At 43.9% G+C, this 15,345-nt stretch overlaps 2 protein-coding genes across 4 annotated transcripts; one reads left to right on the forward strand and one right to left on the reverse strand.

Annotated features, from left to right (window-relative positions):
- Positions 1–124: 124 nt before the first annotated feature.
- TMX2 (thioredoxin related transmembrane protein 2) lies at positions 125–8,055 on the reverse strand. 3 transcript variants are annotated; one of them, XM_082341304.1, is made up of 8 exons: positions 7,790–8,038; positions 3,275–3,335; positions 2,916–3,029; positions 2,571–2,647; positions 2,231–2,337; positions 1,987–2,052; positions 1,776–1,905; positions 125–1,007 (listed from the first exon to the last, which is right to left on the reverse strand). In XM_082341304.1, the coding sequence occupies exons 1-8, from the start codon at positions 7,976–7,978 to the stop codon at positions 861–863; spliced, it is 891 nt and encodes a 296-aa protein (XP_082197430.1). In that variant the 5' UTR covers positions 7,979–8,038; the 3' UTR covers positions 125–860. The 3 variants fall into 3 exon arrangements, with proteins under 3 accessions (XP_082197430.1, XP_082197429.1, XP_082197431.1); XM_082341303.1 differs by lacking the exon at positions 2,916–3,029 and having other exon boundaries at positions 7,790–8,041; XM_082341305.1 differs by lacking the exon at positions 125–1,007 and having other exon boundaries at positions 1,998–2,052; positions 7,790–8,055.
- Positions 8,056–8,290: 235 nt separating this feature from the next.
- MED19 (mediator complex subunit 19) lies at positions 8,291–15,232 on the forward strand. The gene is made up of 5 exons (XM_082341302.1): positions 8,291–8,647; positions 12,704–12,960; positions 13,108–13,204; positions 13,514–13,608; positions 13,709–15,232. The coding sequence occupies exons 1-5, from the start codon at positions 8,380–8,382 to the stop codon at positions 13,775–13,777; spliced, it is 786 nt and encodes a 261-aa protein (XP_082197428.1). The 5' UTR covers positions 8,291–8,379; the 3' UTR covers positions 13,778–15,232.
- The last annotated feature ends 113 nt before the right edge of the window (positions 15,233–15,345 follow it).

Below are 15,345 nucleotides of genomic sequence, written 5' to 3' on the forward strand. Positions count from 1 at the left end.
CAATCGTGGGGACCGGTGTACAGCATTTCGTCAAACTGATCAGTATGCCCTTTGCAATTAAGATGGACAATTCCTCTGCAGTTGCCTCGCTTTTCTAATACGTGAATAACACACAAAGGCGCAATCAAAAGTAAATCCCAGTCTCTTTATTATGGAAAACCATCAACTGGGTGTGGGGAGGATGTAGGAGGGTAAGTGAGACCCTGCCCAGGGGCTTTCTCCTCCAGGGCCCACCACACAAAGGCAGTCTCAAACTTCTAGTCCCCTTCCTCCGAATTTCCATAAAATAGGGAGCTTATTCAATACTATCTTCAATGAGAAAACTCTGTGGTTAAAGATTTCTCCTTGGGACCAGTGACAGGCTTATACTTTTTAAATATAGGCCACAGACCAAGCCAAAATGGCTTAAAGCAGCAAGCGTCTTGAGGGAAAAATCTTAGCACTAACTCTGCATCTTGGCCTGTTATGTTAGGGTTTAATCGAATCTAAGCAGGCTGTGTAGATCCATTATGAGGAATAATGAAACCAGAGTGTGATGGAGATGTGTGGGCAGCACACAGCAGTCGACACACTGGCCGAAGGTTGGAAGGAAAGCATTTCCCCCTCCGCCATATAAGATCTTTCCCTCCTTCCAGTGAAATAGCAGACCACAGCAGTAGAGGCCTTCCTGGAGGATACCTGTCATTTCCCTGGATGCCTCTTAAAAATCAGAAGCAATCTCCTGCCCCTCCTAGGCAGAGCCACACAGGGAAAACATAAAAAAACGGCCAAGGCCTCAGGCAACGCTTGTGGCTACAGAAAGGGTAGGGCCTCACAGGTGCCTGGGATTGACAGGAGAGGAAGTACTGAAGGCAAGGATCCTATTTGTCCTTCTTGCTCTCCTCATCTGGCACTGCAGTGGGCACTGGGGCCACAGGGTGCTCCTCGGGGATATTATCTCCAGCCTTTGATAGCTTCTTGGCCCGTTGATATAGCTCATTCAAGTTGAATTCTCGGATCACATTCTCCTGCGCAAAAGAGGTGCACACATCAGGGTTCAGGTTGGAAGGGGGTGTTATGTCTGGGAAGTTAAGTACACTTGACTCTTTTAAACAAAGGTGTGGGGTTAGGGGCGCCAACCCTTCTTGCAGTCAAATATCCACCTATAACTTATAGTCAGCCTTCCGTATCCACAGTTCCTCTGAATCCGTGGTTCCACACGTGCGGCGGATTCAACCAACCTCATGGATCGTGTAGTGCTGTAGTTACTATTGAAAAATGCCCACATAAGCGGACCGACACAGTTCTAACCCATTTGTTCAAGGGTCAATTGTATTTAGACACAGTCTAGGAAAGGAGGAAGCAAAGGACAGGAATCTACTCTAACCCAGCTGTCCTTTTTTGGGTACCTGGAAAAGTCAACTAATATTTACGTATTATGTGCCGGTCGCTGTGCCAAGAATTATGGTTACGTTATTTAATGTAACCTGCAAAACAAAACCTGTGAGCCAAGTGCTACCGTCTCCAATGTACTGCCAAGGAAAAAAGACTATAGGTACAAGAGCCATTGAGACTAAATCTTAACTAATAATTGTTGCCCAGTACTAGCATGTCTGGCACATGGTAGAAACAGTATAAATCTGCTAAGTGAATTCATGAATGAAGTCTAATAACTAGTCCACACTCTCAAAGCTTATGGGCAAGTAGCAGAACTAGGAAATTAAACCCAGGTTGGGCTCTAAAACCTACCTACTGTTCCACACCCTCCTCCAAAACTTGCCCACTCTTTCATATACCTCAGAGAAAGTCCAAGAGACAGCTCGTCCTTTTTTGTCGATCTGTGGCCGCCGCATGACCTCCTTTCCACCTTGGAATAGGATCAGCGTAGGGAGCTGCTTGGTGAGGGGTGACATGCTCACTTTGTACCTACAGGGCCCAGAAGGTACTCTGTAAATGCATCTGTGTATATATCACTCTGAATGATCCCCTGCCCAGGCCCTTACATACCGTGTACTAACATCAGTGTAGCGTCCAACGTCCACCTTCCCAAAATTTAGCCCTGTACAGTTGTACCTGAGAAGAATACATTATTTAACGTGGTGAAAGAAGATAGAATGAATCAATGAAGTAGAAGTACAGATATTTGGGGGTGGGGGTGGGAGTGCCTTTGGTTGCAATATGCAAAAATCAAGGCCAAAAACAATGAGAGGGAAGGTATAATTTCTGTCATCCCTCCCGTTGTCCTACTCACTTGAGGGAGAGATCAGCGTAGATAGGAGCAAATGACTGGCAGTCATTAGACCAATTGGCAAAGAACTCCACGATCCAAGTGACCCTCTTGTCCTGCTCCAGCTCTTCCTGTCACACACAGAACAAACAGTGAACCGGCTTACACAGGCTCCTGGAAAGATTCAGACCTTAGCACCTAATTCCTCATCCTGGCTTCCCTACACCTCTCCTCTAGATCCCACAGTGAACGAGTGCCCTTGACTTGCATTCTGAAGCACTGCTGTTCCTCCTAGTGAGGGGAGAGCACAACTACAAAATCACCCACAAGGGACCCAAGAAACAGAGGGAGAAAGAGTACTCACATCAATGGTTTTATCATTGAAGTACTTGATGTACTCAGGGCCCATATACAATGGGGGTTTGCATGTCATCAGGAACACTAAACACAGAAAAAAGTTGTCACAGGAAACATATAAGGCCTTGGGCAGGGGATTTACTTTCAAAGCAACTCAAAAGATTTCAAGCACCAAAGAGTGCATTTTGTGGACATACATAGACACATTCCCTTCCTCTTAAAATCTCTGTAGATTCTCATCATCTGAGGCTCACACATAATTTATTAGGTATGAGATATGGCAGAAGGGTATGGAGAACCTGGTTTGGGGATGGAATTTGGTTCCCACAACCAAGTCTTGCAGTCTCCTTACCTATGCAGAGTGTGAGATAAAGCAGGCCCATGCGAATATCCAGGCGGAAGAAAAGAATTGCATTGGCCACTTTACTAAACATGAAGATGTTGCCTATATGTTGCTCCACGGTGACTGAAACACAGAGATGTCACAGGTCAGGCTGGGCTGCATGCTCCTATGACCTATTATTTGCCCCTCTTCCTGGAGTACTTTGAAATGGGAGAGGGGGAAGAGGATAAAAGTCCAAGATCAAATTCAGCCTTGGCACGGAATGAGGGACAAGTTCACCAAATAACGCCCCTCTCATAACATGGATGAAAGCACCTCAGAGGTCACTAGTCCTAATCTTGAGAGACAGAGAAGCAGGCTACACTTACTGGATCTGCGGTTCTTCATCATTACAATGGCACTAAGGAACATCAGGATCTCTACTTCTCTCTGGAACAGAATCAGAGTGACAGGAATGCCATGAACAGAAATGATTTGGGTGAGCAAGGGAGCCAAGTATGTAATAAAAACCAACAGAGATCCAAACTGGGAATGGTAACAATAGAGAAATAACTGGAGTCAGCGAAGGTGTAGTGGGGAAAACACCAGTCAGAAGGTCTAGATTCCAGCTCTATCCCTGCCACAAACTGGCTGGTGCCCTTCAGCAAAGCACTTAACCTCTGAGCTTTGGTTTCTTTGACTGAATATTTCAAAATGGTGTTGTGAGGATTAAATGAGTATGAAAGAGTTATATGAAGTATATAGTATAAAACTGTAGATATTACAATCAACTCAGTGTGACCCTGGTAAAATAAAACTTTTCCAGGTAAACTTTCTCAGTAATATTCCATTAATACAACATATGGTTATTCCATTTGTTTGTTTTCATGTAAGTTAAATCATTCCTCTCCAACTAATATTCATAGTGATAATCCATGCACCTTTAATATAATTTGAGAGCTGAAGGCGGCCTTTCAAAGCTCTCGAAGATCCTTTTCAGTACCCTTGGCTTACTGTTCTTTCTCACCTTCTAGAATGTAAGCTCCGTGTGAATGAGTGAGACAGACACTAAACATGACATAATTTCAAAGAGTAAAGACTGCAATGAAGAATAACAAGGACTTTGTGAGAGAAAGTATAGGGGGAGGGTCTGAGGCTTTCCATACCTTTCTGTTTATAATACAGGGATCCAAATCTTTACTTCAGACAGAACCAATTAACTGCGATTTACAGCTAGCAATCAGGGACTTAGGTTTTTTAGCCTCAATCTCCAACAAAAAGCAACTGACTGGATTTAGAAATGGACATGTGAAGTGGGGGGTAGGGAATGTGACAGACCTTACTAAATACTACATCCGAGTAGAAATTAGGAAGAGTTTTCAAGAACGAAGCTGGATTAGAATTGGCACTTATAATTATGGAAAGATGAATTTAAAAAGGGAAGTATGGCCAATCAGGAGACCAGAGATAGGACCAGAAGGAATGTACTCTAAAGACAGAGAACGGGTCTGTGGTAAAGCCTGGCCATGTACACCCCAAACCTTATTTCCTTTTTCTCCTCGGCATTCTGCAGGTAGACGCTCTCCTTGCATCTAGGGAGAACTGTGTGACTAGTACTTCTAAATGGAATGTGAATGGAAGTGATGTGCCACTTCTGTGCCCAGGTGGTTAAGAAAGGGTATGTATGCCCTTGCAGTCCACCTTTCTTTCTTCATCTGCTGGCTTGATGATGCTGGGATGATCTTAAGGCCATCAGTTGAAGACAGCATGAGACAGGGTTCCAGAATAACTATATAAACCTGAGCCCCCTTGGTTGTTCACTTGTTTATTCATTGTTTTCAAACTTTTTATTAAGGACATTTTCAAACATACACAAAAGCAGAGAGGATACTGAGGGTAGCAAAATATGCTACCCCAAAATATGCCACTTTGGCATAAGGATTATTTTGAGTCTAAAGGCAATTCAGAAGTAGAATAAAGAAAGGCTCAGTGCCCTCTACCTATTTGTCAAAAGGTAGGACATAAATTCTCAAAGGTGTCCCTCCAACCTCTACCAAGAACAAAACTAATCAGGGGAGATAACTTTAGACCCTATCAGCCTGGAGACAGCACCAGGGGAATCTACATAACAAACTAGCCTTTATCTACCATTAGTTTACCTTTCCACAGTTTTCTGCTCTTGCAAGCCTAAAACTCCTTCCTTCATCCCGTCATTTCTCCACAAACTTATGGTTCTTTGTTGAAGATGCCATATAAGCTGGAAGCCACCTCCTTGAGTTACTGATTTTTCCCTGGGTATCTCCCGTGTATACAAGTTATACATGCTAATAAACTTCTGTTTGTATTTTAATTGTCTTTAATCTGTCTTTTATTAGAGGGGTCTCAGGCAAGACCTCAGAAGGGTAAAGGGAAAATTCTTTTCTGACCCCTACAATACCTTAATAAACCCCTATTACTCAGCTTCAATAGTAATATTTTGCCAATATGGTTCAATTTCATCTATGCTACCCATTTCTTTTGCTGGAGAAACTTAAAGCAAATTCCAACTATATCATTTCACCTGTAAATACTTCAGTATGTACTGCTTGCAGATAAGAACTTTTTTTTTTTTAATTTTTATTCATTTATTTATTTATTTTTGGCTGCATTGGGTCTTCGCTGCTGCACACGCGCTTCCTCTAGTTGCAGCAAGTGGGGGCCACTCTTCGTTGCGGTGCGTGGGCTTCTCATTGCGGTGGCTTCTCTTGTTGTGGAGCACAGGCTCTAGGCGCGCGGGCTTCAGTAGTTGTGGCATGCGGGCTTCAGCAGTTGTGGCGTGTGGGCTCAGTAGTTGTGGTGCACGGGCTTAGCTGCTCCGTGGCATGTGGGATCTTCCCGGACCAGGGATTGAACCCGTGTCCCCTGCATTGGCTCGTGGATTCTTAACCACTGCGCCACCAGGTGAGTCCCAAGAACTTCTTTTTTAAAACAAACCAAAATACCATTATCATACCTAACAAAATTAACAATAATTACTTATTGTTATCTAATACCTGGCCCTTATTCAAATTCAAAGAACAAAGTATTAGATTTTGTACAACTTTGTACAGTTGTTTGTTCAAGTCAGGAACAAGCAAGCAAGAACCGCAAATTGCATTTGGCCAATGTGTTTCTTTGGTCTTTAATTTCTAAAGGATACCTGCTCTTCCTTTTTACCCCAGGCTATTTATCTGTTGAAGACCTTGAGTCATTTGCACTGTCAACCTTCTGACTTTCTTGGATTTGGCTGCTTGCATACTCATGGTATGTGTTCTGACGATGATGATCCTCTATTTCCCATATTTCTTGTAAAATGGTAATGAAATCTAGAGATGTGAATACAATGAAATCCAAATCTTTTGCCAAAAATACATCATAGGAGGTACTAGGTACTCCCTACTGAATCACTTCAGAGGACATAGCAACCTTTCATCTGATGGCTTTAGATGATCATTGCCTAGATTTATTATTTCATTAGAGAATGCTACATGACTTTTAAATGCTATCACTCCTTCTGTAAGCTCAAATTTTTCTATATCAATTATTTGGTTACTCTGACAGTATGTAAAGGAAAAGCAAAATACTTGATTCTTTCTTTTTATTTAATAAAATAGAAATAAACTTTTATTCTGTTAAGCCACTGAAATTTTGAAGTTTACCTGTTATTGCTAACATTATTTACCTTATATTCTAACTTCCAAATCACCAGGGTAAATCAGCAAAACACAGATTTTCCAGGAAAACAAACACTGGCTATAAACCCTACATAGTTTAAAAACAAAAAACATAACAGAGTAATATGAAAATATAAAACCTCACAGTATTTTGCACGTAATTAAGACAAGAGTATACAGAGAAATTAATTGTATAAAAGGTCTCTCCTTTTATTAAAATCTTTATTACTATCCACTTATATGTTTGAATCTCATTTTGGTTAAAGTGGTATAGATAAAAATACGATCTTTTGAAGTAGCAGGCTACATTTGAGCTAACTAATAACAATGGGAAAGGACAGAGGAAGTATGAAAAAGTAAACAAGGGATGGAGAATAAAAGTAAGGAAGTGGGTTCTGTTAAAGGTCAAGACTCATTTTGGGGCCTTGAAAAAAGGACAAAAACTCAGGTGATCCTCCTTTCTCAGAACACAGATGTGGCTATACAGCAGAGGTCAGAGAGGTTCAACTTATTTTTCTGAGTGGTCCCTCCACTCCAGCTCAGGGAATACTGCAAGAGGCTTGAGATAGATTTCTTTGCAATGTATTTTTTACAATTCCATTTTAATAGCCCTAACAATTTTATTCATTTTTACATCCCCAGGATGCAGCACAATGCCTAGCGTTAACAGTCCTCACTCAGTAATTGTTAACTGAATTAAGCAATGGCTGACAGAGCGTGCTGGTACCATGGCCGAAGAGTGGTTTCAAGTCCTAGTCACTCACTAGTTGTGTGACCTTGGACAAGTCGCCTAACCACACCTAGATCAACTTCTTCATCAATAAAACGAGAATACTACTTGCCTTGTTTAACTCACTGGTTCCTCAAAAGGCTTTACATAATGAGCAGCACTGGAAAACAATGTACTTGCCTAGTTTGGGTAGGTCTGTTGCCGAGTATGAATTTTGAGATGGAAAGGAGCTTGGACTCAAAAGGCAGAAGACTTAGGCTGTTGTGCAGGCTAACCGGATGTTTTCCCATCCCAAACAAGAGGCTTAGGCTCGATGACGATCCACGCCCTACACTCCTAATAGTCTGTTAAGTCCGCTAGAGGCTCGGAACCTCAGATGTTCTCAAAAAGGTAAACCTCGGGGCTCCCGGATGCAATCACAGGGGCAGGGGCAGGGGCAGGGACAGTCAAGGTCGCGGGGTCCTAAGGCGGGGGTCGCTCACCCAGTCAAAGTCACACGGGTTACCGTCTTCGCGTTGCGTAGGGAGACTGTGGCAGACAGGGGGCAGCTTCCTCACGAGTAGAAAGGCAGCAGAGAGCAGGGCTGACAGAAGGTAGTAAGGTCGGGCCAGCCATCGTGAAAGTCGCGGCACTGAATACACTAGAGCAATTAAAGGTGCCAGGACCGCCATCTTTCCGGCCCTAAGGGCGCCGACCGCTCTTCGGCGTCCGTAGGTCTGGTCCCGCCTCTCCCACCATTGAGGCTGCCATTGGGCCCAGTGTCGGATGCACCGCCTCTGGACCCGGAATTAGATCTCTGATTGGCCTCTACGGCAGGTAAAAACTGAGAGAGGGATTTGATACTTTATTGGCTAACCTAGCTGTCGCTTTTTCTACGTGTCATATTATTGAATATACGACTGTGGCGAACGGAGGTATCGGAGAAGAATTTAATAAAGGTAGGTAATACTTCCGGAACGTTCTCAGAAGGCGCCGGAAGTAGTTACCGGAAGAGGGTAGGCAGGGCCCGAGGCAATCCAATGGTAAGAGGCTCCTGAAGGAAGGGGGCGGTAGCCCGGGAAAAGATTGACCAATGAAAATCATTAACGCCAGACACCGGGACAGCGCCGGGGCAGAGGGGACGATGGAGAATTTCACGGCGCTGTTCGGGGCTCAGGCTGACCCACCGCCGCCCCCAACCGCCCTCGGCTTCGGAGCTGGAAAACCTCCACCCCCACCGCCTCCTCCTCCGGGTGGAGGGCCTGGCCCGGCCGCGCCCCCAACCGCGGCCTCGGCCTCTTCCGGCGCTGACAAGTCAGCGGCAGGTTGTGGCCCCTTCTACCTAATGCGGGAACTGCCAGGTGAGTACGAGGCCTGGCCAAAGCCAGCCAGTCAGATCATAGCGAGGAGGGGATGGGCGTGGCTCTCAGCCGGCTGGCGGAGGTTAGGGGTAAAGTAGGTAACGTGTGCGGGGATTCCAGAGCTGTATATCGGAGAGGACTCTGAGACTCTGAGGATTCACAAGCAAAGGGATTGCATGAATTCTTGGGATGGATTGGGAATGAGAAGAGTAGATATCCGTGACCACCTTTCACGCTCTATCGTGCCCCTGTCCCTGACAAGTGGTTTATGGCTCCCTAAAAATTATCCAGAGTTTGAGTTTGCAGCTTGAGAGTTCTGATTTAATATCCTTGCGAACTTAGTTTCAAATCTGCCTCAAACTTCCTGTTGGTTTGGAGCGTGTTGCCTTCCTTCCTTCTCTGGGCCTCGGCGTTTCCTCATCTGTTGGAAGTGATTAGAATTTTTTTTAAATAAATTTATTTATTTAATTTATTTATTTTACTTATTTATTTTTGGCTGCGTTGGGTCTTCGTTGCTGCGCGCGGGCTTTCTCTAGTTGCGGCGAGCGAGGGCTACTCTTCATTGAGGTGCGCGGGCTTCTCATTGCGGTGGTTTCTCTTGTTGCGGAGCACGGGCTCTAGGCGCGCGGGCTTCAGTAGTTGTGGCACGCGGGCTCAGTAGTTGTAGCTCGCGGGCTTTAGAGCTCAGGCTCAGTAGTTGTGGCGCACGGGCTTAGTTGCTCCGCGGCATGTGGGATCTTCCCAGACCAGGGATCGAACCCGTGTCCCCTGCATTGGCAGGCGGATTCTTAACCACTGCGCCACCAGGGAGGTCCTCAAGAGTCATTCTGGACATGTGTTAAGTCTCCAGGATGCCTTTCAGTTCATCCCAAGTCCTACTGCTACATCAAGAGCTGAGGGAAATAATAATATTGTTACAGACTTTAAGGTTCACAGTGCAGTTATTTATATTATAGTATTGAATACTTAAATAGTCCCTTGAGATAGGCATTGTTATCTGCATTTTATAGTTGAAAAAAACTGAAGCAAGGACTTACCTGCTGGTCCAGTGGTTAAGAATCCGCCTTCCAATGCAGGGGACGCAGGTTCCATCCCTGGTCGGGAACTAAGATCCCGCCTGCCGCAACTAAGACCCGACACAGCCAAATAAATAAATAAATAAATATTTTATAAATCTTAAAAAAAAAAAAACACTGAAGCATAGCGAGGTTGACTTGATTTTAGTTAATTAGTGGTTGATATCTACCAGCAGTTTCTATAACCTTAACCTGTTCTGATTGTACCTATATACATCAATCACTTGATAGATATTGACTATCCGTTCTGGGCAAACACTGGGTGCGTAAAAAGGGAACATGTGATGAAAAGGGGAGAGAGATCAGTAAGCCTGGTCCTTGCTTTTTTTTTTGGCTGCGTTGGGTCTTCGTTTCTGTGCGAGGGCTTCCTCTAGTTGCCGCAAGCGGGGGCCACTCTTCATCGCGGCTCGCGGGCCTCTCACTATCGCGGCTTCTTGTTGCGGAGCACAGGCTCCAGACGCGCAGGCTCAGCAATTGTGGCTCACGGGCCCAGCTGCTCCGCGGCATGTGGGATCTTCCCGGACCAGGACTCGAACCCGTGTCCCCTGCATTGGCAGGCAGATTCTCAACCACTGCGCCACCAGGGAAGCCCCCTGGTCCTTGCTTTTAAGCAGCTAATTTTACTTAAGAATGAAAAGTATGTCGTTTAAAGATAAAGTAGTGATTGTTATTTCTTGTCAGGATCAATGTCATTATTTTCTGGTCATGCCTCACATACAACTACTAAGAACTGCGTAATGGTTTTCAAAATGTGTTTCTTGTCGTTCAACATGACAGCAAGAATAAGTTGTCACTTTAGCTGGACTTTGAAGAATTCATACTGGTGAGGAAAATTAGGAAAAATTTTCCTATAATTAGGTCAGTTTTTCTAAAAGGAAACAATATGAGGGGTATTTTTTTCAGGAGATGATGGATACCTGTTTGGATGGATCAGAAATTTTACATAGGGGAGTAGCAGTTGGTCAGGCCCTGAAGCTAAGTTACAGTAAGATGTGTTTAACCGTGAGTGACAGTCAAAGGAATTTGAGCTTTTTCCTGAGGGAATAGGAAACCATTGAGATTTTTGAACTGAGTACTGCTTCTAAAGATATCTGGAGAATGTGGGTGCCATGTACTCGAATAAAGGAACCATGAGTGAGGTGGGGAAGATTTGGAGTTAAAAAAAATTAAATCTGCAGTGAATTAACTAAGACAATGTTGGAAATGGAAGATTAGTTTTCAGGAGAGGAAACTGAAGAAGAGAGATTTATAAGTCATCTTCATAGAACTGATGGGCAAAACAAAGTTGGATGGACTCTTAAGTTAAAGAATTTACAAAAAAGCACAGAGTGCCTTTTCACCTGAGCCTTGAGAATAATCATCTGGAAGGAGAGCTGACAGAGAGGAAAAAAATCAGGATACTCTTAATGGCAGGAAGCAGTGCTGAGTTATGAGAAGTACCGGGGCACTGAGTCTCCTGCCATTACCGTGGACCACTCTTCTGAGATATTTGGCTTGAGAAGACAAAGGAAAAGAATAACGTAAGGCCTGAAGGTGGGGAGGAAAAATACATTGTTCATTTAATGTGTGCTGAGCACCAGTGGTACATGAATGAACAAGGCATTTTCTCTGCCCTCAGTGGGCTCATAGCTCAGAACCTGAGTTTTATCAAGTGAATGATTATAAACAAGTCACTTTTGTCATTTGTACCCTGAGTGTTCATCATAACTATACATGAAATTGTAGGCTAGATATTTCTGCCCTCGCCACTGGACCCTAGTTAAATTACTCATAAGTTTGTATTCTTTCAAAAAAGCCAGCCGTGAAATGTTTATACTAATAATGCCTTCCATTTATATAATACTTTATACTTTTCAATATGTTTTCATTTGAACCTTAAAAAAAATTGTGTAATTAAGGTAGCTTTTACCCCATTCCATAGATAAGCGGAAACTGAGGCATAGAGGACGGCTAGGATTAGAAGTCTAGTTGCCCAGCTTCTAATCAAACATTTCTTTCTTCTAGGCAAAGCTATCATATTTGGTATTATTAGGAAGACTAAAGATGGTGGTAACAAAAGTTATGCAGCAGTAGCTAGAAAAATCTCCCGTTTTTCTCTGTAAAGGTGATTAGTGTTTCTTGCTATTTAAAAAAAAAAAAAAAAAAAGGAAGCAAGACACTCAAGCCACACTGGGTCATATTTGACCCTAAGTTTGGCTGTAGCTGAGCTGTGAGGTTATATTATTCTGGTCATGGCCAAAAGTATAATTTCTCATTAGTACATTTATGAAACACAGAGCAGTGCACAGTGCTTAGCACAGAGTGTAAGCATCATGTAAGTTATTACTCTGGTTAGTCCGAGTGTATCCTTTATTGGCTTAAAGCAGTTTCCACTGCTGCCTTATTTGGATTTTTGCCTATTTTTTCTCCTTCTCATTCCAACCTACCATTCTATAGTATTATATTTTTAGTGTTTATTGTATGTTATTTACTTTTGCTGTTTCTTTTTAAATAAAGTTATTTATTTATTTATTTATTTTTGGCTGCGTTGGGTCTTCGTTGCTGCATGTGGGCTTTTCTCTACTTGTGGTGAGCGGGGCTACTCTTCGTTGCGGTGCGCGGGCTTCTCATTGCAGTGGCTTGTCGCGGAGCACAAGCTCTAGGCGCGTGGGCTTCAGTAGTTGTGGCATGCAGGCTCAGTAGTTGTGGCGCACGGGCTTAGTTGCTCCACAGCATGTGGGATCTTCCTGGACCAGGGATCGAACCCGTGTCCCCCCCCTGCTCATTGGCAGGCGGATTCTTAACCACTGCGCCACCAGGGAAGCCCTACTTTTGCTATTTCTTACTTTAAAAATAACTTTTTTTTATTATTATTTTTTTTTTTTGGTAATTCTCACTTAAAAGATTCATTTACTTTCCCTTCTGGGTCAATGACGTAAAAAAAAAATTCTCTCCTCTTGGGACTAATTTTTCTTATTATTATTCTCCCTGTATCTTCTAGGCAGCACAGAGCTGACAGGCAGCACTAATCTGATCACACACTACAACCTGGAACATGCCTATAATAAATTCTGTGGGAAGAAAGTGAAGGAGAAGCTAAGTAACTTCCTGCCTGACCTGCCAGGGATGATTGATCTGCCTGGTTCCCATGACAACAGCAGCCTCCGCTCCCTCATTGAGAAGCCCCCTATTCTTGGTGGCTCTTTTAATCCTATCACAGGGACCATGCTGGCTGGCTTCCGCCTCCACACAGGCCCGGTGAGTCCCCTCATGGGGAGGCCTGAAAGGCACGGAGGTGGTTTTTCTGTCTACCTCTGTTCCTTCATAACTTACTGAGCAGAACAGATGATGGGAGCAGGGGATTTCCTCCCTCTACTCACCTGGACCTTCCTTTGGTTCCTTCAGTTGCCAGAGCAGTGTCGTCTGATGCACATTCAGCCTCCCAAGAAGAAGAATAAGCAGAAGCACAAACAGAGCCGTACCCAGGATCCGGTCCCCCCAGGTAAGAAGTGGTTCTCTTCAAAGCCAGAAAATCGGACATTCTGAATCTGTTTTGACCTTCCTCAGTTAAAAACCCAGTCAAATTCCTTATGAGCCCTGGACTCCCAGATTCTCCTTAAAGAAGAAACTGACATAATGTGGGTCTCCTGGGCAAGTAGGAACTTGAAACAGGAGCTTAAGCTCCAAATCCTTTCTGGTCATTTGAAGAAAAGCAGTTGCCCTCGACTAGGGGTTTTCCTCTAGTCTTCAGACTTACGGCAGTGGAGAATTTTGAGCTCGACAGGTAATAGGCTCCTCATCTCTCCTACAGAAACACCATCTGATTCAGATCACAAGAAGAAGAAAAAGAAAAAAGAAGAGGATCCTGAACGGAAACGGAAGAAGAAAGAGAAGAAGAAAAAGAAGGTATGGGAGCGGCCGGTGTCTGCAGCCCGGTGAGTTTTCCCGTCTCACTCGTCCTGGGTGGAGTCTGGCTCTCTTACTCTTGCTCGCTTTTCTTCCCCAGAACCGACACAGCCCCGACCACCCAGGCGTGGGCAGCTCTCAGGCCAGCAGCAGCAGCAGCCTCCGCTAGCAGGACCAGGGGACTCTGCCAGGAGGACCTTTCTGCTGTATGGAACCCGCTGACAAAAGCTGCCTTCCAGGCTCTTGGTCACTGCCTTGGGAGCATCCCCTGCAGCTGGGACAGAAGCCAGCTCCTGCTGTGCTCAGTTAAGATGAACCCATTGGAAGAGAGAAGGGCTATGCTTTTGTAAGCCTCAGCCCAGTTTGCTTTCTCATGGACATCTCTTCCTCTCCCAGGAAGCTTTCATCTCTTTTGTGCCATTTGTCTGATTTAGGACTTTATCTGATTTTTTAGGATTTTTAATTTTCTTAAAATTGCATTTATCAAACTGGCTGAAGTTTGGCTGCCTGTTAAGAGGTAAGTGCCTTTCTAGGAGAGTCAGGGTTTAAGCCAAGGCATGCTAAGATCTGAGGGGATTTGGGTCTTGTATTACATTATCTCATCAGCAGGCAGGGAAACAACCAAAATGAGATCGGGGAACATGGTCCAAAGGCGAGGCAGAGCTTGCTAATACCTTTCCACAGCAGGCACATAACACTCTGCCTGTAACGCTGAGAACCAGTAACCTGGATGATCTTCAGGCTCTGTCTCAAGGAGCGGATTCAGCTGTGTTCTGGGTCAATTTTGTGTTGAAACAGAGTAGCCAACGGAAAAAGCACCCACAGTCACCAACATAATTCAGCAAGGTTGCTTCTTGGTCAAGCCTATCATTTTTTGAAATAAACCTCTGGCAAGCAAAGGTAAATGCTTCTCTTTATAATAAGAACTTTTGACCTGCCTCATTCCTTAAGACAATGAAATTATTTGGCCGATGTGAAAACATTTCTAAGCTTCTAAGACAGCAAACAAAAAAGATAGCCTAAACTAGCAAAATGTAAAATAAATCCCTTCAGTCTTTGCAGCAGGCCAGATAACCAGAAACATCCGTAAGAAAACAAGCTAATGTAATCTGACTTTAAGCTCAGTTTGACACAGAACAGTTAAAATCTGTTGCAGTGAGCCAAGATTGTTCACCTAGATCAGCAGGTGGAAAACCACTCATTCAGCTCGTTTTAACTAGGATTTCAGAGCAAGAGTTTATATACTTAAGTTATGGACAGTGAAAATAAAGGGTTCTGGCCAGTTTTCTGAGATTTAGTATCTGAGGGTGCCTTTTTAAAATTAGGGCACAGCCTTTTGCTTTTGACAAACGGAAGAGACATATGAGATGTCAGACTGCCACCCATATATCCCTCTAGTCTGTCTGCCTTTAACAGGCCTTCATACTGTGATCATCCACCGGCTCACCTTTGACTACATCCAAAATGAGCTTTATTTTCCAGAGACAAAATTCTGTATTAAGGAACAACTGTGGCAAAAGTCAAGAGCTCTCTAAGCTTTGAAATGACAAGTTTTGGTGGTTACAAAAGACCTTTTTCTGAAACATTTAAATCACTGAAATAAAAACAGGACCTCTTGTTTTAAGTGGTTATTTTCACTATAGTCCTGCTTAAAGATGGACCAGGACCAGAGACGCTTATGAGGTTTTCCTTGTAACTGACTTCCCTTCAGAGATCATTCACCCTGCCTTAACCACA

Source organism: Balaenoptera borealis (genome assembly GCF_965194805.1).
Source record: "Balaenoptera borealis genome assembly, chromosome: 11".
Taxonomy (NCBI): Eukaryota; Metazoa; Chordata; class Mammalia; order Artiodactyla; family Balaenopteridae; genus Balaenoptera; species Balaenoptera borealis.

Coding starts and splice junctions, on each gene's coding strand:
- MED19 (XM_082341302.1), top strand. CDS start 8,380: ATGAAAATCATTAACGCCAGACACCGGGACAGCGCCGGGGCAGAGGGG. Junction 12,961..13,107: donor TCCGCCTCCACACAGGCCCG/GTGAGTCCCCTC, acceptor TGGTTCCTTCAG/TTGCCAGAGCAGTGTCGTCT. Junction 13,205..13,513: donor CCAGGATCCGGTCCCCCCAG/GTAAGAAGTGGT, acceptor TCTCTCCTACAG/AAACACCATCTGATTCAGAT.
- TMX2 (XM_082341304.1), bottom strand. CDS start 7,978: ATGGCGGTCCTGGCACCTTTAATTGCTCTAGTGTATTCAGTGCCGCGA. Junction 2,338..2,570: donor TCAATGATAAAACCATTGAT/GTGAGTACTCTT, acceptor TGTGTGTGACAG/GAAGAGCTGGAGCAGGACAA. Junction 1,906..1,986: donor TACACTGATGTTAGTACACG/GTATGTAAGGGC, acceptor TGGGCCCTGTAG/GTACAAAGTGAGCATGTCAC.